Source organism: Athene noctua, chromosome 2 (genome assembly GCF_965140245.1).
Source record: "Athene noctua chromosome 2, bAthNoc1.hap1.1, whole genome shotgun sequence".
Taxonomy (NCBI): domain Eukaryota; kingdom Metazoa; phylum Chordata; class Aves; order Strigiformes; family Strigidae; genus Athene; species Athene noctua.
The window spans coordinates 164,540,135-164,566,544 of record NC_134038.1 but is presented as its reverse complement, the minus strand read 5'-3'; the positions used below and the strand labels follow the sequence as shown (position 1 = coordinate 164,566,544).

Genomic DNA, 26,410 nt, shown 5'->3' with positions numbered 1-26,410 from the left:
TTTTCAACAAATTCAGTGATCTTGTGCTTTCCCCAAAAAACTAATTCATGCTAGTGTCCCAATAAGAAGTAGTCTGCCAAAAGGCAAGTTTACTTTGGAAAACACTAGTTAGAAGATGGGTAGTTGTGAAAACAGAATATAGCAGCCTTTCTTTCTCTCCCACATCTGAAGTTTACCCTTGTTCAGCTCTCAATTTATTCAGTGGAAAGAATCATCTCACCTCACCTGAGCTGTCTGAAACCACCGTGACTGCCTAAACTCATCTTTTAGCTCATTTCTGTTGTTAGTGGGGTAAGGAAGGCACATCAAAAAGGCAGTGCACCCTTTCCTGAGGAGATATATGACAGGCAGCTTTTGAAGGTGATTCATCCTGGCTATCCATTTCCAGTGACTTTCATAAGCATCTGTGTGCCTGATTTCTATAAAAGGTTAGTGCTAGGTGAGGTGGTTGACTTGAATGAAAAAAGACCTGTGACCAAGACTTCTAATGACCTCATCACCAAAGAGTCTGGCATCAAAATTTTACCCACATTAAGGCTTTTTACTGATTCTCTTTTCTGACTCATCTCCCAGAGTTCCAAACCTGAAAATGTTTGTACATGAGAGGAGAGCACACCTTTTAGAAGTTTTCAGTAGCAGGAGATGCAGACAAGGGTAGTTCAAAGGACTTGGTGCCAAGGAATTTCTTAGGCTGTTGTTGAATTAAAAATCCTCCAGTAAGCCAAAAGTTTGCTAATGTTTTGGGCACAGGACTTCCCTTCCTGTAATAGACATGGAGGAATTTATGACTGTGAAGTGAAAATAAAAACTATATATGATTTCACTTCTAGTTGGCTGATGTGGTCAAAAGTATATTTGACTTAAGGTGAGCTGAAACAAGCTGTTCACCATTCTGCCAAGGCCACTGAACTTATCACTGTTGCATTTTCATGCTTCTAAATAATACAGAATTCGTTGATTAGTTCAATTTATTAGTTCTTTTATTTTTTTATTTTTAATTCAGAGGAAGAAGGATATTTCAGGAAACATGAGGAAGGCAAAACAATTACTTGGGAAATTGCTTGTAATTTCTTCTGATGAAAAATGCCAGTGTAGCAGTGCTCTGTGTTTCAGTGATTACTCCTTGCAAACACACGGTTTTTTTCTTCCTCTGGATTGTCACTTGCATTTTTCTATTAAAAAAGCAGTGATAGAAGATAACTATCCAGCCTAATACAAATCCATTGGGTCACAGGCTACCAGTTACTCTATTTTCAGTTCTGTTTTGAGGATAACTGCTGGAACTGGCTTTCAAGGTTGTGTCTTTTCCTCAGTGGTTCACACACGCTAGATATGCAGAGCCTTAGATTAAGATGTGGCAGACTGTGGAATGAATCATACCTGCTGACTGTTATGAAAAGACATGGTGAGCTCCTGGATTACTTTCTGTGTGTGCTGTACCCCTCCCACCAACCCAGTATTTGAATAGAGCATCAAAGGGTCTGCTATGCAAACTGTGGAGGCATCTGTCCACCTGGCTGACTGAGACTACTGCACACACACATTATGCTGCATGACTACATGCAGTATGCTCTGGATACTTTTGGGCAGTGTTAAATACCCTGTGCATTTGCTTTGCAGTTTCTTTACACCCTAGCAGGCAGACCGATACTGTCATGGGGCATCTAGCAGATCTTCTATGTGCTCACTGCTTAGCTGGTCTGCACGTGCTCTCTAACCCTGGTATGTCCCCAGAATATCAGGTTCGTTGGGTTTGTATGTTATAGTGAGATGGCAGATGCACACCTATTTCTGTGTAGCAGTTCTTGAACAGAAATATAGTTCAATGCACAGTTTGTTTCTCAAACTTAGTCATGAATTTCCTACCAGTAATTATGGTGTTTTTTCAGAGAAGGGTAAGGAATGTACTGTAGATCAGAAGGCAGGGGTTTGTCTTTCAGTTCAGCAGATGTTTGTCTTTCCAGACTATGGGAGCGACACTGTCTTCTGTGTGCAACTGAAGCTGGCATTTATGCAATTAGGTCTGCTTCTGATTATTATTCTGTTAATTTCTAAAGCTTGATTTTTATTTATTTTTTTTTTAAAAAAAAGGCAATTTGAATTTGCTATCAAAAGAATGTTATCACAAATGAGTTGTCTTCAAAATCATTCTCTTGGATTTTCATTACATAAGTGTAATAAAAGCCACATAAACACAGAGTCTCTTATTCATGCTTCCAGAGCCAGAGTGATGAGGATTTGCTGAAGCTGAAAGTGTTCCTCCCTGGTGTCTAATTGTAATCACATTCATCTGCAGAAAACTTAGAGAGGGCCTTATTGTAACTGAGATCGATCTCATTGTGTGCCAGTTTTTGCTCATGAACCTCTATGATGAACAGGACTGTGAACAGTGTCCCATACTGAAGTCAATGCTGACAATAGTTGGGGGAAAATTTTGTGTATCTAAGCATTAATCATGCAAGATTATTAGAAATGGTTTCTTATACGGATGTAGCAGCTTACAGTCTTACCCAATATGCAATTGCAACACCTTTTACAAGTATCTCCACTTCCACTGAAAATTAGTGACATTTGAGACTGAAGGAAATGACTGAAGAGCACGAAGTTACTTCACAAGAATAGGGACAGGCCATGAGAGCAAACCTGATTTCTTACAGAATGTGTTACCAGATCCTTTATGTTTCCAGGATATCCCCAGACTGTTTGCTCATGGAGTGCAGCGTCAGAATTACACTGAATGCAATGGGTTATTGTCTGCTTAAGGAAACCGACTTAAATTCTAAAAGTTGATTCTAAAGCTTTGGAAATGTGAGAAATAGAAAGGACAGATTCCCTCCTGGGATATAAAACCAGCATTCAGGTTATGAAACCTGGTATTTTGCTGCTACATACACCCGTGTCACATCCCGCTCAGATGAGGGAGACAATTAAATCCCCAATGGTGTGGACAACAGTGAGACAAGTCTCAAAGTCCATGAACACATGTTTATGAATGTCCCGCAATGTACTAATTGGATACACAATAATTGGATAAGTTTATACCAAATTATGGCAAGCAATATAGTATGCCTTGTGTTACTTAATGGTAGTAAGAGAAAGGGGAAAAAGAAATGAAGAGAAAAAGAGAGGGAGAATAGAGAAATAGAAATCACTGGTGTGGGTTCCTGTGTTGGTCCTGTCTGAGTTCGTCAGGGATACATTCATCTGCTTCACATCTTCCTTTTTCTTTCTGTATTTCACTCCTTGCTCCCCCTCAATCTATACCCACTTTCCTTGGGTCTGTCCCCTAGGCTGACCCACGTACCTACGTATCCCATGTAAGGGGAGGGGTAAGGTGCTTCATGGGATGACTTAACTAGCATGATCTTGTTCATCTTCATTAGCATATGCAGGTGTTCAATCTGATATGCATTTTGTGGCTAATGAAGGAAGTGTTATTCACCAGGCAGATGGCCCTTGAAACTTTACAAGATGCACCAGAGCAGAATCGTTCTGCCTTCATGGGGCTCCCTCCTCCAGCTGCCTCCTGTGCTCTCCAGGCAGCCCTATCAGCTCCAAACTCCACACTATCCACCCCGTGACTATAGTTTTGTTACTTACTAGTGTTTGAGATTCCTTGGCTTGGAGGGCCTCTGCTCCCTCCCGTCCTTTATCTCTTTCTTAGGCTGCTTTTCTCAGTCCTTGTTTCTCATAGGCCTATTTCTCTCAGGCCCTGTTTTGGGGAGTTACAAGTCATCTTTCATGGCCTGTCTTTGTCAGGCATCCATAAAATTCAGTTCTCTGTACAAAACTTTCTTGTACCATATGGTTTTGGTACATCAGTAAAACTCTCACAAAGAGTTGAGAAGGGACATTCTCATGTATAGCTACTGCTGTGGAATGATTTAGTGTTATGAAAATATTTTTTCTATTCCTGTGCATGAACTATGTACATCTTTGAAAGGAAGTAAGAAAGAATGACACATCTTTTGGGGGGTTATTGAAGCAGGAAGCCAGTAACTCATTTTAGCTAACTGTGTCACTATTAGCGAGGGTGGGAGAAGTTCTGTTTTTCAAGTATCTTAAAGTTTTTCAGAACATTTTAATATTTTGCAGAAAAATATATCAAAAGCCATATCTAGTGTGGTGTGGACCATATCTTCCTCCTCCTCAGATAAGAGACAGAAAACTGAATAATTTCTTTCAATCCATATCTGTAGCAAACTTTTGAACTCACGACCCCAGCATATAATCTGCTCATTAGGATTTTCTGGTCTAAGGTACAAGTCCTTTCTCCCACCGAGCTGTTCTTTAGGACTGACCTATCAAAGATGATTCCCTCTGTCTATCACCTGAGCTCTGGGGTCTCCGGTTTCGGTATGCGTTAAAAGGGACCAAGTGACAGTCACTTCAGCCCAGGGTTCCCCTCTCTGGTGAGTGCCTTCACTACGTGGGCAGGGCTCAGTTTTGTTTAGAAATTCCATCACAGACTTTCTTGATGAAACTTGTATCAGACTTAGCAGAGGCTTGTGAATAGTTTTTTGATCTCAACGAATTAGTGACGGTTGATGAAAGAACATTGTCTCAAGAGAGTACTTAACTAGCTGTAGTGGTGTTGTGTTCAATAGGTAGTCTGGCTATAATTAAAAATATCTCTGCTTTCTGTGAACCTCACCTGTCAGGTAGTAGGCTGTCATGGTAGAAACAACATATTAATCAGGTTCAGCTGTCAGTATCAAACTGTTTAGCAGTTAATATCAAGAGTAAAGCAGGGATAAATATTCCATCCTTGGTAATCGGTAATGCTGTTAGAAATATTATTTTTTTAAAAATTTGTAATGTACATTCAAAGTATTTTTTTCCTCACCTGGCCCAATGGTATAAGAATGATTCTTGGAGGAAACGATTGAGTTGTACTGTTGAAAATATGTGGGGAATCATAGTCATAAAGCTTTGAAAATTAATGTGGAGGCTATAGCCATGTAGCTTTGCAGACTTTACACAGGTTGAAGGAACTTGCCCCAGGTATTCAGACAGTATCTGTGCTTTGCATGTTAATTGAAGCTGACTGGTATCCAGACTGTGGTGGTGTTAATCTTCTCTGCAGTGATATGTAATGCTATTTTTAAAAAAAAAAATCAACAGCATAAAAGCAAGCCCTCTAGCTAAGGATATAAATATTTGTACACAGATACTGTTTTATTTATAACAGGGAGGAGAATGCTTGGAGCAGTTACTCAGAAATTTTACATTTCAGGAACGCACTGAAAACAGCTTCACTTTTTCCTGTTATTCAGTTTGGATCTAGAGTGGCTTTGGGTCTTTGAGCTGTGTAACTTTCATGGACTGAGTTCAGCTGCCCAGTTTCTAGTCATTCGCTTCCTATCTCCCTCAATCTTACGATAGCTAGTACTTTAGGGAAAGAGTGAAGAGCAGGAGTGGGGCTGTGGAGCACCACACACTTCGGATAACCTCTCACCTTCACTGAGGGCCCAACCTGCCTTCTGTACACAAAGGTGTTGCTCTGATGAATTCAGTGGGATTGTTTGCAGATACTCTCAGGGGGTTTTATGGTGAATGCATACAGATATTTTCCTTGGAAGGGCAGTGTAGGAGGCTGTATTCTGGAACTGGCCCTTTTCCACAATTTTACATCTACTTGAACTCCCCGTGGGGCCCAAGGAAGTTGAAATAAATAGCATTGCTCCGGACTAGGCTTTCTCTTTGGGCAGTTAAGGGATTATTCTAAGGACTAAAATGTGAAATAACTGTGAGAGGAACGAAGGCTCTCAGACTTTTTCCATGATATTTGGCACATGTTCACAGAGAATTTGCAGACTGGAGGAATAGCTTCCCTTGGATATCTCATTAAGAAAGGCATTAACGCTATCTTAATACAATTAAACAAGCAGATTTAGAGCTAATATTGTGTGATTAACCAGTTCTTTGTAACTGCTGTGCTGATGACTGTAATCTGAGAAACTTTTGGCTGACCTACAGCCTGGCTCACTTGTGCCATGCGCCATGGTCTTAAGACAGCTTAGTATTAGAAATGGCTAACACCTCCCTCCTGGCCTGGGATCTCCTTATGCACAGGAATTGGCTGCTTCTCCTACAACCAGCCCCATGGACTTCAGTGAAACTAGGTCTGGTAGATCTATGCAAATTTTTAGTTTTGAACTTGAAAATGAGACAAAAAAAAACCCCAAACAATGAAAATTTGGGGTTTGATCAGTCTATCATGAACTTTTTAAAACAGAACAGAACAAAACATGCTTTGGTTGAAAAAAGTGTTTTGTTCATACAAAACAGACAGTTACAATAAAAGTGAAGGAGAATATGAACTGAGTTCCTTAAATTGATTACAATAATTATATTAGCCTGACAGACTCAGCATTTTCCTGTGAAATGGTACATGTGACTGAACCCTACTTGCTGCAATGACTAGCCTATGGGGTAAAGATGGCAGGTCCGCTTCTTGCTCTCTGCTTCGGTTGCTTTAATAGAAGCTCTGGAAAAAACAAACAAACAAACAAACAAAAAAAGTTAAAAGTTTGTGGTAATGTTTTTATTTCAGTCAAAATGGTTTGGTGAATTTGATTGAAATCCAAAATTACTTCAGCCACCTTGAAACAGAATTATTCAGCTAATAAATTTGCCTGGATGCCCTTCAGTGGGACAGCCTGGCCTTAACTTTATGATTGCATTTAGGACTATTTCAAAAAAATAGAGATACATAGAATGCATTAAAGACAAACTTATCACCAGGCTCTTAGTAAAGGTAACTGGCAGCAGCTGCTGTGACTCAGTGAATCGGAAATAGTTATAGATAACGTATGGCAAGACAAAAAGTGTAATTTTTTTTTTTTTTTCACATGAGAGTGGCTGATTGTGTGACAAGGTTTTATTATAACAACTGTACTTCTGTTTTTTCAAATGATTGATGCATGCAGTACTCTGCATAGTCTTCTTTGATGATAAATGTTGGTGCCATGAAGCAACTGTTACTCACTGTGCTATTATTGAACATGAATTTTTAATGACTTGTGGCATAGAGCTGCCAGGTACTTAAATCAATGAAATAAAAGTCAGGAGGAGCCAAAGATAATGTTCCTCCTGCAATATTGACTCCTGTGGATTGTGTACAAACAATGTTTCTGGTAACTAGTTAAGGGGTCACGTCTCTGGACTCCCCACACACAGGATGAAGGAAGTAGGAGGCATATGAACCAATGCTTAGTGTTTGGACAAGAAAGTTGTTTTGGTTTTTTTTTTATTTTCCTCCCTTCTCTGCTCATCAAACACAATGTGTTGCTGCTCACACTTGGTGGTGCAGTTACACAGAAGAGGTCTATGAGAGCACTGAGCCATGTTTCTTCTTCTGTGTGGCTGTGGTTGCTCCATGGATTCCCCAAACTGGGTTCCAGAATTGGAGGGAAACGTACTGGCATAGCTGAATGTTCTCCACCTGGCTTACAGAGATGAGAAGAGTTGTCTTCAGTGTATTTGTACATCACTGACCTTCCCATCTTGATTCTCACATCAGGAATGAAGTATTGAACAATACTTTTGGTTTTCAATCACCGACAAGCGGATGAGTTAATCCTCCAGGAGATGGAGGGTCCACTTCTTGCTCAAGATTCTTTGTAAAGCTAAATATCTAGCTGTATGTCAGCAATACCACTGTCAGTAGGAGTGGACTTTATGTGACCTAGCCAGAGGAACAATCGATAATCTTTATGATTTCTGTTCTCTGCAGTCTCACTGTTTATGTGGAGAAAGGCGGGGCAAGGAACCCCAGGTGGAAAGAGATGTTGGTGCAGCGCACACAAGCAGAGTGACTGCTCCTCAGCTCTGCCATGAAATACAGCCCCATGGAGACTTGATTTCTCCTGAAAGCACTGATGCCACAGGGGCATTGTGATAGCAAGGGAGTACAGATACTTCATTTTAAGGATTTTATGCACATGTCTGCTGCAGGAGGTTGGGCTCCCACTACGGTTAATAAAGTGAGATCAGGCACCTATATTAGGCTCTATCTCTGAATTACCTTGTGGAAAAGCTTATTTTTCTTCATGGAAAGTCTCCTAAGTAGAAGACAAATTTTAGATGACATGACTACTCCTCTACGTTTTTGCATCTTGAACAGGACAAATTAGCAACTTGTGATTTCTATTACACTGTTAAATGCATATTTGAATGTTTACTTAACTGCTTTTTAACAAGAATGAAGACATTCACAAAATTTTTTTAACATGGCAAATCTTTATCCCATTGTCCCTTTAAAGGAATGATAATTTTCTTCCTCTAATTGTAAGCTTGTATATTCTTGCATTATTTAAAATAATTAGATTTTACTCTTTACTTTTACATTTTCTTCTCCCCTTTCTTTCCTTTTTTGTTTTTATAATTTGCCACAGAAAGTAGAGTGAAGGAGAGGAAAAGACAAAAGATTATTGCACAAATACGTTAATTCTCTTTGAAACAGAATACTTTTTTTGCATAAATTTTTGTTTTCAGGAAGGCCCTTCCCCCTCATCGTAACAATAACCTGATAAAAAAAAATTCATTGAGTTCTGTTTAATACAGATGGGGTAGTCTAATGGTGACCTCTTCTTGTTCTAATGAAAATCATAGCATTTTCTAACCTTTTATAGTATTTCTGCAACAGTATTTCTAAGTATACTCTGATACAATTTGGATATATGTACACCAATCATCATAAAGGTATGATATTTGTGAACAGATACTGTTCAAGAAGTTCATTCCTTTCTTATGGCTGGAATGAAATTACCATCTCTTAGCTCCTGTGTTAAATACCAAGTGATTTCTACTTTAACTTATTTCAGTGTGAGTAGGGGACAGTCATACCTTGCTGACTTATTTCAGTCTAAACGTGCTGTTTGCCTGACATCATTGTGACTGATCTTTGAAAAGTCATTTTTGTTGATTTCTTGTATATGCCTCAAAGAACCTTGTAGACTTCCAAAAGTTTTCACCTGCCAATCACGTATGCTGGGTCTCATGCTGCATCCAGTTTTGAACTGACGCTCACTCTCAAATCTATTTGTACTAACGCAATTTCGGTTTTCCATTTCTCTAGATTGCGGTCTTTGGTAAAGCAGTTAGAGAGAGGAGAAGCTTCAGTTGTAGACCTAAAGAAGAATTTGGAATATGCTGCGACCGTTCTTGAGTCAGTATATATTGACGAAACTAGGTGAGTTAACTACAGACATCAGCAGTTTTCTCATATCTAATACCATTGACACAAAATTGTAGTTTACACATCAGTTGGGAAAGTTGTTTTAGCCAAGATTTATTACACACAGACAATATGTTTTTAATCATTAAAATATTGTATTCTGTGAGAACAGACCTTCAATCATTGGTCTAAAAGCTTCTTTAAGTTTCCTGGGGCAGAGGAGGAGATTTTAAAAAATAATAAATTTAATATATATTCTCTTGGAGAAATGTTTTCATAATTGTGTCCCATTTTTTCTGAAAGTTTCTAAATTCCTACTCTGCTATTCCTTTTGAATAGTGTTAAAACTTTTCACTTATATCAAACCTTTGAAATTAAAAAAAATTTTACTCCAGGTCATGATAGATATAGACTGGTAAGATATGGCAGAGGAGTTCCCCTCTCCAGTGCTCTACAAGTGCACTTGTAGAGTCAGGTCAGATGACCAGAATGGGGGAGGACTGTATGATACTAACTGGAAGTTAGATGTGGCCATATATGAGCTCTGAAGGGCAGAAAGGTCAAGAATATTGACAAGCTGAAGACGAGAATGGATGATTATGTAGTTGTGCTTCAGAAGGCTGATACTTCTTATTTGCCGGCCTAGTAGTAAGTTTCACAATCTGACATTGACCTATAAAAAAGAATAAACAATCTGTTGAGGACTTGTACAATTGTGTTCCTTTAGGGCTGTTGAACCAAAGACTTTTAAAAATTGATTTAATTAGGATATATGTGAGTTTCTTTTTTGTTAATAATGTTGCAGTGCTCTCCAAGGGCGTCTGTTTACCCATCTTTTCCCTCCCCTTTCTAGGCGTTTACTGGACACAGAAGATGAGCTCAGTGACATCCAGTCTGACTCTGTGCCCTCAGAGGTTCGGGACTGGTTGGCTTCTACCTTCACACGGCAAATGGGGATGATGCTTAAAAGGACAGAGGAAAAACCCCGGTTTAGGAGTATTGTCCATGCAGTACAAGCTGGAATATTTGTGGAAAGGTAAAGCAACATGTAATTACTTTGTTCTAGTAGCTGCCCAGGTACTGCAGATTGCACCTTTAGTATGGGATGACGCAATGACAGGTGATGGAGGAGAGTACCTAAGGCCAGAAGACCTTGGCAAACTAGGACATGACTCTACTGAATGAAGAATACTTTAATATGCTTCAGATGATATTTCTACACAGATCTGGATAGCACCTCAAAACCTGGGATGAAGTAATAAATTGCAAAACAGCACATAATAAAGTGCAAACAGCACGTATGAATCTGTTTTAGCATAATACAAATGTAATAGTGCAGTTGGAATAATTTTGATGGAGGATATGCACCTCCGCATAGCCCTAGGTCACAAGTAACAGCTTCTAAAATTCAGCCAGCCCAGACCAAGCCCTCCCTTGCCTCTGTTTACCTTCATGGTCTAGTATTTCTTATGAAGAACTGCCAAGAAAGGGAATAAAATCCTGTATCATAGTATTATTGAAATGAACTATAGACGGAGACATGTAAAAACTTTGGATCTCAGGGAGGATTTTAGAAAACCCATTAAGCCCTCTGTCTTCTCTGTTGTGACTTCAGTCAGAACCTACTGCTAAAACTGATTTTACTTTCTGAACCCTTTAAGACATTTAGTTGTTTCAATTTGATCTCACTTCCAGTCTCACCTTTTCGAGTAACCACTCTTTGCTGACATTCCTCCTTCAAGCTAGAAGGTGGCCTGGCACATGTGAAACTGTCAACAGACTTTAGGCAGCGTGAAAGGCAGCAGGTCCCAGGTCTCTACAGCAAAATTTGAGTTAGGAATGAAGAACAGAGCTCCTTTCACCGTTCATCAGAATTGCAGTGACAGCCTACCAGCCCTCTGTGCAGGTGGGGCATATCAGACAGTGGGCCACAAGCTACACACACACAGAAGCCTCCTCCGGCATGTCTATAGCCAGTTTTTTTATCTGTGTACCAGAGTTACTGTACATGTGTTAAGAGTGGCGGCAAATTGGGATAAGACTAAACCTGTCGTTTCTCCTTGGAACAGGTTTCTTCTAGGTTTTACAGGCTATTTGTGAATTAACCCTCACTCTCAGTGGGGGGCTTACTCAACAAGAAAGTAAATGAAGTGCAGAGAGCTGGCTGCAGGAGGCTGTTTTCCGGCTGATAGGAATCACTGTGGCCCAAAGGAGGAAGAGTTCAGATACAATATGGCACCAGAGGAGGGTTGTGGCTCTCCTGAGCTAAGGGAAAGGGACTATGCCTGAATTGTCACTTAAGAAAAGGCTGTGGAGCTCCTGACTGGAGGGAGGAGGGGATTACAAATTCTGGAATTTGGGGAATGGGTGAATTTCATTCTCCAAAGGGGGCTGACTTTTTTCAGGTCTGAGTGGAGAACATGATGAAGAAAAAGGGAGGTGAAGGAAGACTTCATGCAGGGTCATTCCAGATAGAAGAAAAGAGCTTTCCATCATCTCCTTTTAGTCCTGTTGCTTAAGTGCAAAAAAGGGTGATCTGCAGAAAGGCGTTTAACCGACAGTGCTTCTGCATTCAGCAAGTGTGGCCTGAAAACAAATTTAAAATCTGGTACATACTTCAGTGCTTGTTTAGTACGGTTGCAGATGTTGATTATTTCCTTATTCTTTCTCTCTCTCTCCCTCAAACACACACACAGAGCCAACACCCAAAAGATTTTATACCAGTCTTAAAAAAATGCAGACCGAAGTAACAGCTGTATCAAACTGGAGTTGATTCATTGCAGACAACAAATGATTTCTGAAGTACATTCAGAATTAACTTGCATGTGGACCAGCAAGGACTAAGGGAACTTAGCAGTATGGTCATCTGAAGCAGAAGATGGGGAGCATCTTGTTTATTTGAGTGTAGGCTTTCCCTCTGATGAAGACCTGATATTGGCAGATTCTCTGTGATGTCTTGCCACGTAACTAAGCTATGACATACTGGGGAGTGTTCTCAAGTTAGGATATACAGTAAGAATGACACAGAGAGTATTGTACAAGTAAGGAACAAGAAGGAGGAAAAATAATCAAATTGCAGTTAGGGTTTCCTGGGCTAAATAAATTCTCCTGTAATGGTCTGTTGCTGTATGGTTTTTGTTTGTTTTGTTTTGTTCAATTCTATTTATGAGTTGCCTTATATATTTTATCTTGGTAGAATGTACAGACGGACTTCAAATATGGTCGGTTTGAGCTACCCACCAGCTGTAATTGGAGTGCTAAAGGTAATCCAAATGAAAAGGTGTTGGGGGGTGGTTCTGTACAAAGCATCAAGGTAACAGTGTGATATTTGATTTGATAAGGGGTCTGAGTAGTTGCCCTTTCTGACATTTAGTTTAGTTCACATACATTAATCATTTGCTGGCCTAAGGGAATGTCCTTTCATTATAACAGCATTCAAGGCTGTGGCCATTTTCAGTTTGTGAAGGTTACAGCTCTGTTCTAGATTATGGTGATTAAACTGAGGATTTAGTAACATTCTGGAATCAATCACAGTCTCCCACAGGGAAGAAAGAAAACACAGATCCAGAAAAATGGAGAAGTAAGAGGATCAGTTGCTGTGAGAGGAGAGAATTTCTTGCATTGCTCAGGTTCAGGTCTTCAAGGTGACAGTCAGTTTAGGAATAATGACCCTTTTATGAGTTCTGAGGTTTCAGAGGAAAACTGATTAGTCAGAAGTAGTCTGGAAAAAAAAAAAAAAAAAAAAAAAAAAGAAAAGGTTCAATCCATGGGGTAATCACAAGGTTCTTGATTTAGTCAGGGATTATCCAGACTACAAACACAAATTAGCAACCAGCTTCCTGCACAGCAGCTTTGCAAATTACATGTTGTATGGGGTTCAACCATGCCATGCAATGGTGAAAAAGAGGTGATACAGTGGGGCAACACACAAGAACATTACATGTAAAGCTCATGAAGCAATTCTGCTGCTCTACTCCACACTGTAAAGACCTACACTTAGGATACTGAATCCTTTTTGGTTTGGATAGCACAACTCATCAAAAGATGTGGAGGAGTTACAGAAGGTCCACTGAATGCAAGAAGAATGATCAAATGCGCCTTTTGTGCACAGAATCAAAGAATCCATCCACACCTTTTTCCAACTGCAGATTGACAAGTGTTAGCTTCATTCCTGCAAATGGGACGTAAAGTCTTTGTTCTTTTAGAATTACACCCTGTAGCCAGCTTATGAGGGAACATATCTATATCTTCTCCTGAGTTCCTCAGCAGTAGCAAGACAATCCAAGACCAATCAGCTACTCTCAGCTGTCTTAAACCTTACAGAATCCCTCTCTTCTTTCTATGTTTTTAAATGTTTAAGGGTCATAAAGAGAACTGATCATGCTAGAGTAAGTTCAGACACATCAATAACAACAAAAGCATTGACTAATTTTACTCAGAGTGAAATAACGCCCACTCAGCCACTGTGCACTCTAGGATGTATTTTCTTCCAAAGCTTTTTTGAGAACATGTCTTTGCCTGGATGGCCTTGGTTTTGGTTTTGGATGTCATTGAAATGGGAGTTACTTGTTTTGAAGACGTCTTCTGCCTTTGAAGTAATACTCCACCTTATATTTCTCAATCCCCTTTCCTAAATGGAAAATGGTACATTGTTGCTTGCTTCAGCCCAGTAAAGCCAAATTAAAAACCTTGTAACTACCTAACAGCTTGGTGTGCTCTGTAAAATGATCTGATGGCTTCAGCATGCAAAAGGGTCTAAGACTGTACCACAAAAGTGTCTTCAGCTGTTCTGGATCGCCATAATCAACATTCCCCTCAGAGTCATGCTAATAAGGACAAGGATTGTGATGACATGGAGTCAAAACTAGCTTATTTTTGAACCATGTTCTTTCTTTTTGCTGCCATGGCCAACAGGTCATCTGCACTGAGTAACCGAAAGCTGTGGAATCAGCTTGGCAAAATGAGGTTGATTTTAATAAAACAATGAAATACTGCCACTTCTGACATAAATGCAGATGAAGTGGTAGTGGTGCAAGTCCTAGGTGTATAACCTCTCTCACTTTTTCAGTGGATGAGAAGTTAGGCAATCTTTTGAACTGATTGCACAGCATCTCTCTCTATATATATTGGGTACTGATTTTTCTACTGCAGTAGCCTGTTGCCTTTCTGCATGACTTGGGTTTGATGATGTAGGACTTGTTGCCACAAAAGGGATGATCAGCCTTGTCTCTCATTTGAATAGTGGCCATACATACCATTCATACAGACATGTTTGAATAAGTATGTTAATTTACCCAGTAAGTTGTGGTGATGTGTTGTTCAGCAGTGTAGCACTAGAGACAGAACTTCACATTAACTAGCTGCTGAAGTAGTTACCTGCTTTAGAAGTGAATTTTTCAGCCTTTTCTGATGCACATGCTGTCACAAGATTTTCTGGGCTAGCTAATATACAGGTAGTGAACACAGAACCTGTAGTCACTTACAAAGTCTGCAGTACAGATTTTGGCTTGTCTATGGCTACAAAAATGTCAGGCCTTCCAGTAATGTTGAGCAGAACAACATCTGTCCCTGAATCTGCTTTCTGGCTTATAAAACAAAACAAATCTCCAAGGTTAAGGACAGACAGAAAGGCAGAAAACTGAGCATTTAGGAAGAACTGGTGTTTCCCTTCATTTCTAGGTTCCTCCGAGCAGTGGAGCAATGGCCAAGTAATAAGGGCACAGGACTGAGAAGTAAGACACCTTGGATATTTGCAGTTACACCACAGCAGCTATATGTGGCATTAGAGCAGCTTACAACACTTCAGCTGAGGCTACAGGGCCAGTAACCTAGAGACATGGGTAACAGAAAGTTTCCCAGTTTTTCTCCTCTATCACAAGATGTCTGAAATTCTGCCTCTCTTTAGATCTCTTCCCAATATAGGGGTCACTTCTGTGTTAAGGATTTTTTTTTAAGGTCATAAAATCCACTAATTTTCAAAGCATAACTGGTGTTGCTGCAAGCCTCTAAGCCATCTGTGACACTTTCATGCTTCTGTTAAGAGGATTTTTCCCCGTAGTTATTCAGGGTAAAATGCTGCTGTCATTATTATTAATACCAAAACTTCTGTTGACTTGACAAGAGCAAGGATTTCTCCCTTAGTAAAATCTAAATAGCTCTACTGTGAAACTTATTGTCTAGGTAGTTCACCATTATTTCATGCAGAAGAACAATTCTGTTGTGAAAAATACTATTCTGCAATTTCACAGTTTGGTAAATTTTATCTGCTGCAAGAGCACAACATTAACTGCATCAAAAATATATAAAGGAACAAACCCCTTTCGTTTCTACAAGATAAGATTGTCTTACAGTGAATTAAATTTCAGCATAGTTAAGACATTATCTTCAATGCCATAGGACCCAAAAGTAAATTATTATATGCTATATACATACAAATGTTTAATTTGCTTCATTGACTGAGATAAATGATTACAAAATAAAACCACTCAGAAACCAGGAAAATACTTAAAATTGACTGAGTGGATGCTTTGGGCATTATTTTTCTTGCCCATTTTCTAGGTTTGTGCAAGGGCTTCAAAACATGTTCTGTTGGTGGAACTTTTTCCTCTCTTGGTTGTTTTTCCTCTCCAATGCCTACTGAAAGTGTTGAAAAGCTGCAATTTATGACTGCAGCTCTGTGACTTTGGCCACAGTTCATCTCTGGAGAAGCTTGACCCTGCTTTCAGTGTGTGGGCTCCATGCAGCTTGCAATATCAACTGCTGGGCAAGCAAGTGATTTACTGGGATAGGTGAAAGCAGAACTGAATCTTCAGCATCCTTGATACACGCTCACAAATTAGCCTCTCTGTGTACTGTACTTCCACAAGAGGCATAGTCAACTCTCTGTAATCAACACTACGCAAGTGGCAAGGTTGTCAGGATCAGCCCATGCTGAAGAGAACTGGTACCTAAATATGTTGGTCTTGTTCAGAATATAAGTCCTGTAGCTATGCTGATGTATGGGTGATTGACCACAGGCAGTTAGAAGTCACTGTCCTTTGCATTTGACTTGAAGTCATGTCCTTACCTGGAACATGACCATGACAACAAACAGCAAAGGTGGATTGGGCTTTAAGAGCTCAGAAGATAGTTGTAATTTAGCATTTTTAGTATTGCTAAAAAAAGATGGCAGATTTTTAGATGGACTCTAATCCTTAACAGTACTCAACATTATGTCTGGCCAACCCCCATTTCTTGCACTGAGAGCAGCTGTGCACATGCGTGTTGTGAAGTGTAGTCAACCTTCTTTCTTGGTAAAAGTGCCACAAGGAAATGTGCAACAGAGTGTCACATCCCACTCAGACAAGGGGGACAAGTGACTCAGATTCACAACTCCCCAATGGAGCGGACAACAAGTCTCCAAGTCCAAGCATTTATTAACTACCCACAATGTACTAATTGAACACACGATAATTGGCAAAGTACAGAGCAAGTTGTGGCAAGTGATACAATATGCCTTGCATTTCTTAATAGAAAAAGGAAAAGAGGGAGATAGAGGGAATGGGGGAATACAGATCACCGGTCTGGGTTCCTGCGCTGATCCCGCCGGCGAGGGTTCCAGGAGGCGGCCGTCTTTTTCACTGGCATCTGTCTTCTTCGCTTCACTGCTCTCTCTGGGTTCCTCCCCTCTTTCCTCCCCCTCAATCTATACCCACTTTCCTTGGGTCTGTCCCCTAGGTCAACCCACATACCTACGTATCCCATGTACCAGGAGGGGTAAGGTGTTCCATGGGATGATGCAATTAGCATGATCATGTTAGCCTTCGTTAGCATATCGAGGGTGTTAACTTTAATATGCATTTCCTGGATAATGAAGCAAAGGTCATTCACCGGACACATGGCCCTTGAAATTTGCCCAGGTGCCCCAGAGCAGAGCCGTCCTGTCTCCACAGGAATCCCTCCTCCAGATGCATCTTGTGTTATTGGGGCAGCCTTATCAGCTACAACCTCCACAGAATGCACACTGTGACTCATAGTTTTGTCTTGCAAGTGTTTGAGGAATTTCTTCGATCAGCCTCAACTTTTGCTTTCCCAGGTTGTTTTTCTTAGTTTCTCGCAGGCCTGGTTTCTCATCTCTCACACAGAGTTTTTTCAAAGCAGAGGGAAACTTCAGTGTACAGATGTCAATCTTTAATATGTGGTTTAAGGAGAGTCAGTTGGATAAATTCCTGTGGGAAGTACATCAAAGTTCTCAGCAGACAAGAGAGAGCTGGTCCTGTGCCCGATGCAGCTGTGTGGTTGATCTGTATATCATTCTTCTAGCTATAACTTCTTCTGCACCTTTCCTCTTTGTTGCTAGGAGGAGGAAAGGTTCTTAGGGTTTTAGGAACATGCATTTCTGAGATCAAGGAGCATTATCTTGCTAGATAATGAGTGCTGTCAGCTCCCACAGCCTTCCCTAAGTGTTGAGATTTGAACTCAACCTTCTGCGAGAAGGTTTGTACCTTATGCTTTAGCTTTATGAGCTGGGAAGTGAACATTCCCTCCTCAATCTCTTGAGGGACCACCTTGCAGCATTAATATATCGTTTACAGCTGACTGGAACTTTCCAAACTGGAATTAGATATTTACTCTTCTGTTATAAGGGTTAGCTTTTATATCATTGTTAGCACTTAATGTAACATTACCGTGATTTTCTCCTGATCTGTAGTTTTCTGAAAGTCCCAGTGGACTCTCTTATCTTTGAAAAAAATTAAGGAAAATTCAAGTCATGCTGTCTTTGGGCAATTTAAGCTGCAATAATCACAATTCAGGATTAATATTAAAATCAGAGGAAGTAAGTTGCTTTTTGGATCTAGCAAGTTAGTTCTTCTAGTTAGTTATTATTTTGGTTAATTCAACAGTAAGTGGTAAAAATATGACCACAGGTGTCTGTATTTTTTACTGCAAAAAACATATCACCTTATTCTGTTTTAAGCATGAGTGAAACATTTGAGTGCTTTGCTCACAATATAAAGTCACAAGAATTCTATAGGGACAGCAAAATCCAGAGGCTTTAATATAATTTAAAAGCATATCTTGTTTTCTCCTGTTTCCTTCAAAGTTAATATTCTTTTTCATAGACGTAGTATGTGGCTAGGGGACAGGGTAAAATGGGTCAAATCAGACACAATAGGGCTATCCCAATGTTTCAGATGCTAAAGAAAAACAGGATTCTTATCTTTTAGGATTCAGCCTTTGCTGATTAAATTCTGCTGTGGAGAACTGCCATGTTTAGAATAAACAAGCAGCATAAGTGTTCTTAATGGAAGCTTCTTAAACATGAGTCATACAATACTGATGAGTAAATTAGACTCTACGCTCTGCATTGGTTAAATGGAATTGAAGAAGTAAAAAGAAAAAAAAAAAAAAGCTATACGAACTGTCCTTGTAAAAGGGATGACCATATTAACTGTCTTTTCTACCCACTCTTGCAGCATGTAGACAAGTGGTCCTTTGATGTATTTGCACTAAATGATGCCAGCGGGGATCATGCACTGAAATTCATTTTCTATGAACTTCTCACCCGCTATGATCTGATCAACCGTTTCAAGGTCAGTAGTTAGAAGATGGGTCTCTTCTTCTATCTTGGAGTTTGTTCAACTTCCCTCTGATGTGCTTTGTTCCATTGAAAATGCAATTTTAGTGCTATTTGAAGGCTTCATGGACACTGCACTTTCCCCAGTAAGCAAGGTCCCTTCCAACCCAAACTATTCTATAATTGTTACAGAGTTTTGCAGGTACAAATGCAATGTATCTTTTCCTCCAGCTTTCAACAGGCTTAAATTTGGATGGCAGAAACATTGCTCTCAGATCTTGATTGTTCTCGCCACCAAATACTCTGCTGTCCCTTCCTCCGTTGACACTTCCACTCCCTGGGGATCCCCACTTATTTTGGCTTGAAAGGGTTCACACATTTCTGGCTCCTGTACTTTGTCAGGAACTGCCTGTGCCTGATGAGAAATGTTTGAAGCAGATAACTGGTCAGAACTGTATCCTCTCATGATATGCACCCAGGAGAACAGCTTCTCTAACTATGGCAATATGAGTGTTTAGGGTATCTGCCATTGGAGCAGATGAAACTGGACAACCCATGTGGCCAGTTGCGTATGTTGCAGCTGACACCACCTGTGTAGTCTCCCCTCTAGAAATCCCCCGAATGGCATTTTCTTGAGTGTGCATAGTTCTACTCTTGGAGTCAGAAAAGCATGGCAAGCCCATAAGGTGGGCAGGCTGAATTTCACCATGAAAAGCCAGAGGTCTGATACACGACAGTCATCTTAGTGGAGTATCTCAGACTTGTTATATGATGTGTTTCATTAGAAAATCTTGAATATTAATAGTAAAGCAGAGATATATTTCAGTGGGTTGTGAGGGGAACAGACAGATGCTTTCTGGTCTAATTAGAAATATTTCTCCGGAGGCAATCAATCAAGTGCTCGATGTTACTTTTCATACTGCATATGTCTTCCAGACAGCATTTTGTAGTATACATACTTGTGTGTGTTTATGTATGAGAATGACTCATCCATAATGTAATTAGGGATGGGAAAGCCAGTTTGAAGAAGTAACCTGGGTTCACTCTCTCTTGCGTGCCTCTTTCAGATGGTTTAAGCATGTTATTTATTTGTGAAGCACAAGCTGCTCTTTGGGACCTGTTATCAAAATGCTTCCCTCCAAATGCTAGCCATTAAAGGTGATTATCTTGGTTTTAATTCTGTGCTGCTTTATTCAGATCCCCATTTCTGCCCTGGTGTCCTTTGTGGAAGCTCTGGAGGTTGGATACAGCAAACACAAAAATCCTTATCACAACCTAATGCACGCCGCAGATGTGACACAGACAGTCCATTACCTCCTTTTCAAGACGGGCGTAGTGGTAAGTACAGGAGTTGGCATCCTGAATATATAATGAGAATAAAACAGGTTTTGCTCAGTAAGGAGATTATGATTATCCACAGTAGAACCCATTTGAACTGTAAACAGGCTTCAATTGATATGGCTGTGCTAATGTAAGTAGAGACTATCGGATGATTTACAAATAGAAGGTGGGCAAAGATGTCAATAACTCTTTTAAAAGTGATCTAAAAGAGGATGGATGAGAAACCCAAGCACAGTTTTTCACTCTGCCACAGATCTCCTGGGTGACTCTGCCAGCACACTTTTGTGGGAATTCATTTCCCCTAGTGTGAAGAAGCAAACTGTCTAAGCTTTCTTCTTACTTAAGGGAGCAAGGCAGTACCTCCAAAGGACAATTCGTTCCGCTTACATGGAGCTATGGAGATGCTGATCTCCATCCAGTGTCTGCAGCAAAACCAGCTGACCTGGCTTACATAGAAACCTACAGACAGCGGAAGTCTGACAACAAGGACAGGAAGGGATGGAAGGCTTGAATGAAAATACTTCGCGCACAGTATGTTCCCACAGTGGTTGTCAAGACAAACAACAGAAATCGTTTTGAAGATGGACCAGAGCAATTGAAGGCAGACAGATTCCAGAGTGGTGATCAGACATTGCATTTTGGGTTCAGCCGGCAGCTCAGAAAGCGGCCGGCCCGCTCAGTGGGGAGAACAAATGGTAGGGAAGGCTCGGTGTGTACAGGATACATTTGTATGTCATGGTCTTCCTCTTCTTACTCCTGGTTCAGGCTTCAGACAGAAAAAGAAACGAAGGTAACTATTAGTCTGATCCTGCGTGGCCGCTCTTTTCCACCCATTGTTCACTTCACCTTTTCCCAGAGTTTAGTTTGCCCTGGGCCCTTGCATTGGCAGAAGCACAGAGGCAAAGCTGTCAGTGAAAGGGAGGTTCATGTGCTCGGCATTTTTCACTTTTCTCTCTTGTTACACCATGGGCATTCACTGATTTCTCTCTCTGTGGCTGGTACCTGAATACAGGGGATTCTGTTACATGGTGCTTCATTTCACTGAGGTCCCTTCCCTAACAAGTGTGCAGAAGCAGCCAAGGTAAGCACTTCCAGGGGCAGGGAGTCTTTGCAGGGCGGAGCACACAACTGAACCCAGATCACCAAAGGCTGAGTCTCTCACTGCAGCTCCTGCCTGCTTGAAAACTCCCCGATGGTTCCAAGCTCCATAACTGGGCACTGTTGAAGGAAGGGATAAGGGAAACCCATGGTTGCCCGTGACTAGGCCCAGCCAAATTCCAACAATGTTTCTGATGCCGTGAGTGCCTTAGATGGGCAAGACAAAATCACCATAAAAGTTGGCAATCAACATGGCTCGTGGCAATACTTGTGTCTCCCAGTGTACATTGATGACACCTTTTTCTGCGCAGCTTCAGAGAAACCTGAAGAAGTGCTGCCACCAGCATGTGCTGTGTGATGGAGCATAGGACAGAGAGGTGCAAGCTAACAAGGCGTAGCACCACTCCTGCTGTATCTTTTGCACCAGTTTAACACCTGTAGAGCTGCTTCTGCTTGGGAACAACCTTTTGTGCCTGTGGTCTGCCTTTCTGCAGTCCCTTGGTGTGGCAACCAGTAATGCTGCTTTCAGTTCTGAAAGCTGACCTGGATGCTCTTTCCTGAGAAGTAACATGCTCCAGTGCCTCCTCTAAACATGTCCTGCGTCTCCTGTGTTGAGGTAGACTGCATCTGTGAATTGCCATGTTTAATAGAAACATGTCTGGAAGGAGTCAGGCCCTGTATGTCTCAAGACCCGATCCATTTGCCAGTTGCTCCTGATTGTGTCTGAAGAAAAGAGGAGTTAGGTCAGGTTTGCAGCTGGTACAGGTGCATACTCAAAACCTCCCGTGAGATCCTAAACTGGTCACTGCCACTTTCAGGGCCATTCGTTAATGAAAGTCAGCAAGAATAACACAGTGCTGAGTGATGGGAATTGCATTGTAATGGTGAGCAAGTGGATCCCCTTTTTCTCCTGAAACCCTTGAAGAAGGGCAGTTTTCACTTGGGGCTGGCCTGCTCCGAGAAGCGGCTGGATGGCAGCAGCTGCCCAAGTGCAGCAGCCCTCCTGCCTGTGCATGTTCAGAACTGCCTTTCACACCTTACTGCTTCTCAGTCTGTTAGCAATTTAGCTGCAGCTCATCTGTGAATGAATGAGTGCTGTTTCATTCTAGCCCGCATTGCCACCGTGCTGCATGGGGTTTCATCTTCTGCTTGTGAGCACAATCAAGCTAGGCAAGGGTTAAAACAGAGAGAGCTGGAAGGACTCGAAAATACAGGAGTAAGCAATGCAATAGTTTGGATGGTTTTGCTCTAAGAGGGAGAGAGATGATGTAGCAGATAAAAAGAAAAAAAACCCAAACAAACCAACAACAAAATAACCCCCCTAAAGCAAAGCAAAGCAAAGCAAAGCAAAGCAGAGAGCCCCAGTGGTTTTACTTCCATCCAGCGCAAACTCAATATGAAGCCCTTGAGGTGCACCCAGGCTGCCAGTTTAGTGCATTCCCTGGTTTGCTGCAAGCCCTGGGCTCCAGTAGCCTGTGCTGGATACCCGCCGGTCTGCCTCATGGCTCCACGTGGGAGCACACCGAACAGTGCTGTTGGTTAGAAACCAGGCTGTGACACAGTAGTTGGTGCCATGGCTGGCTCCCACCGGCTGCGGGCTTAGAGGCCTTAAAGGCAGAGGAGCTCAGGAGCTCACAGAGGTGGTTTTTTCTGTAGTACCCGTTTATGTGGCAAAGCTCCACTTCCGTGTTTTATTCTTACCATCAAGATGGAGCTTTTTTCTCGCGTGTCATGAAGTGGAGTTGAGATGCCACTTCCCTGCAGGTGGGCAAAGACCACTCGCATTTGAATGCTGCCATTCTTCTTGTTTGACCAGTGATGCAGGAAGCAGGTAGGAGAAATGAGCTTGTGGCTTGTGTCCTACCAAAGAGAGCAGGGATGCAAGCTGGGGGAAACCAAGCTCGCTCTTTATTTATTTTTATCGCAGGCCTTTGGTGTCCTGAATCGCCACAGTGCACGTGGCAGAGAAACAGGGTGATCTTCTAGGTGGCACTGGGTGAGGACGGCAGTTCCAGGGTTCTGGCAGATCAGCAGCGAGCCCCAGCCCTGAGCCTTCCCTTCTCCCAGCGGCACAGCGGCGGTTCCCCCCGCCTGCCCGGGCGTGCCCTGTGCCCCGGCCCCTCACCGCCTGGGAGGCGCTGGCTGGGCCCGCACCGCGCGGGTCAGCGTCTTCCCTGTCCTGGCGGGACCGGAACAGGCGCGGGAGTCTGCAGTCTCAAAAGTGCCAAGTAGGAGAGAAGAGCATATTTCTTGTAACATTGGTTCTTATGGGGTTTTAGTTGGCTTGTAATCGGGTTTTACTGGCTTTTTAATTGTTGAGTGGCTCGTCTTGCCAAAACATGTTTGGGTCGGAATAGAAGTCTTCTGCTTCTCCAAAGGAAGAGCTCCCTCTCCATCTGGAATGCTTCCTGGGATGGGGCGCTGTGCCGGTTGTGGCTGGGACAGGGTTAATTTCTTCACAGTCGCTGGTATGGGGTTGTGGTTTGGATTGGAGCTGAAAACAATACAAAGATGTTCTTGTTATTGCTGAGCAGCCCTTAGGCAGAGTCAAGGCCTTTTCTGCCTTTCATGCCACTGGTGAGTGAGTGAGCGAGTTGGTGAGTGGTCTGGGGATGCACAAGGAGCTGGTAGGGCGCAGGGCTGCCAGGACAGCTGACTCCTGCTGACCAAAGGACACTCTGTACCATACGAGGTCATGCTGGGCACAGGAACCTGCTCATCCATGGTGGCGCCATCACTTCGAACATTTATCCTCCCCGTGCCTTCTTCTTTCCCCAGCTTCCTAAGCCCATAACACGTGGACCACCCCTCTCTGTCCTTGTCTCCATTCCTGAGCCTTTTGTTTTATCTTCTTCTTCTCCCCATCCCTGAGGGGGAAAGAGCGAATGAGGGCCTGCATGGTGCTTAGTTGCCCTCTGGGCCCAAACCAGGACAGATGTGTAGGTACTTCTTCCCCATCAGTTGATTCCCATGGACCTCCAGCAGTGTAAAAGCTGTTGAGAGCAGAATGTCAGTTAAGGAGGAACGGGAGGTGTTTTTCTTTCCTCCCAGTGAATAGATGGCAACCAGTCTGCAAACAGAACTCTTGCTGACTGTGGTTGAGAGAAGGGAAACTAAGCTCGCTGTGCAAGTGTTGCTGGTGACAGCTTGCTGTGCCTGTGCTGCCACGGGGACAGCAGATGCCAGCGTGCCCCTTTGTCCTGTGTCCTTCCAGCCCTCTGCTTTCATGGCTTGGTACAGTACAGAAAGGCAACAAGGCCGACTTTGAAACCGTTACTGGTGTCGTGGGGGAAGGTGACACCTCTGCTATTTAAGAGTTTCTTTCTCCCTTTGTCTCGTGCTGTTTTGTCAAGGCTGCTGTGCAGAGCACATCTTGAGAGGATTGTTTGTGTTTCCTTTGGGTTGGATTTTGACTGGCTTTACATGACAGAGGGGGATGGTGCAGGTGGGGAGGAGGTGCTGATGAGCACTGTCATTTTCATGTAACGAAATCCATTCTGGGTGATGGAGATCTCAGGACATCTTTTCTCTCTTCATTCTGTACCTGTTGCCGTGATGTCGCATAACCAGGAATAAAGCGGGAGACAGGTTTAGCTCTTCGTGGCCAGAGGGCAGCTTGTCTCTAGGGCATTTCTTTGCCCTGAGTTGATAGGCAAGTTACCTTTATTGGAAAATGTTCTGTATGACCATGCCTGTGAATACTTAGCCCCGTGCAGCTGTGACTCCCTGGAGGAGATTTACTCAAGGGTGGGTCTGCCTATATCAGCTTGATCTAGCTGATAGATTAGAGAGGTATAATCCTCCTTCCTTCTTCGTCAGATTGCATGTTCTCTTCTTCAGTACAGTTTTAGTTTACCTATTGCTTCAAGCTTGGATAATTTTTCTTGAGTCAACTTACTTAATAGAGCACTCAGGACAAATCCTCTTTAAGCCAATTAACTCTGGTCCTTCATGAACTTCTTCCTGAATACAAAACTGGGTTTGGCTCATTGGCAATAAAGGAGAAGAAGGAATTGCAGAAATAGCAGGGGGATCTCTGACTTTATAATCCTGCTGCTATCACTGGAAGCAAGAGCTGAATTTGCCTGCCTCTTCTCCATATGTCAATAATAATCATCATAATAATAACAACAATATGATACAGCCTATGTATTCAGTGCTGTATTTTTGCACAGTTTCACAGCAATGTGTAGACATTAGAGAGTAACGTGGCCTCTTCTCTTACTTTACTTCATCTTTGAGACTGTAAAACATATTTTCTGAAAGGTAAAGAAGAGGAAAGTATATTGGTTTACTTGCGTTTCCTCCACTTTCATCTACTACACTTCTCTGATATAAAGGTGTTAGCCCGGGTGAAAGAGAGATCACTCGAAAGCACGTTCTGTAAAACACCAACAGGCTTTTGTGCGTTATTGGCATCATTAGAAACAGTCCGGTGATAGCTCAGTGGAAACCGCTCTTGCAGACAGTTTCTGGGGACTGTTTAGCCAGGCTCTGCAGCGCGTGGACTGCAGCACCATCATGTGCTGCGTAGACTTTGAAGACAGTTGCAGAACCAGAGTGCTAAAGCTGTGCGTATCCCAGGCTCATTCTGACTGAGCAGCAAAACCCAGAATTGGAAAAACACCTGTCTTCAATTCTCTCTCTAATGTGTTTCAGCCTTCTCTCAACCTGGCAACAAATGCACAGCCTGTCATCCTCTAGCGTATGTCTTGTGAGCTTTTCTCTCCTGCATTCCCTGTGTCCAGTGAATTATCCCTGTCCATGCGCCTTTCAAAGTCACCCGCTGCTGTGATGCCTGACGTTTGACGTGTCAAACAAGAGCTCTTCAGTATGAGCATACTCGCTTTTTTGATGTCTCTGCAGTATGTTTCCCCTCTGTTTTGGAGGAAACAACGTTCTGAAATATGTGCAGAGGTCAGAGAATGTGCATATTGCAGATTTACGTCTATGAAAGGGAAAGCAGAGCTTGTGTGCTTGTGAGCATGTGTCCATGCTGGCACTGGAGCCAGTGACTCATTTGCTGATCTCAGCACTTAGCTTTTGTGCTCCTACTGTTGTAAGCTACTCACAAAGTATCCCGTGGAGGCCCTGATGGTGGAGTTGCACTCCAGAGGACATAGTGAAGTGTCTGCTCTGTCCCAGGAATAATCCCAAACAGTAATTGTTCCCACAGCCAAATGGTATCTGGCATTTGGTTTAGGATCTAATGTGGTACAATATGAAACCACTCT

The 26,410-nt window shown here is 42.1% G+C and overlaps 1 protein-coding gene across 4 annotated transcripts in view; it reads left to right on the top strand.

Annotated features, from left to right (window-relative positions):
• The window catches only part of PDE1C (phosphodiesterase 1C), a 391,546-nt gene that overhangs the window by 286,065 nt on the left and 79,071 nt on the right, over positions 1-26,410 (top strand). For all 4 annotated transcript variants that reach the window (XM_074900989.1, XM_074900987.1, XM_074900988.1 and 1 more), the window contains 5 exons: positions 9,083-9,196; positions 10,035-10,217; positions 12,378-12,444; positions 18,637-18,753; positions 19,935-20,075. In XM_074900989.1, coding sequence (XP_074757090.1) covers positions 9,083-9,196; positions 10,035-10,217; positions 12,378-12,444; positions 18,637-18,753; positions 19,935-20,075 — 622 coding nt within the window. The remainder of the gene's footprint in view (positions 1-9,082; positions 9,197-10,034; positions 10,218-12,377; positions 12,445-18,636; positions 18,754-19,934; positions 20,076-26,410) is intronic.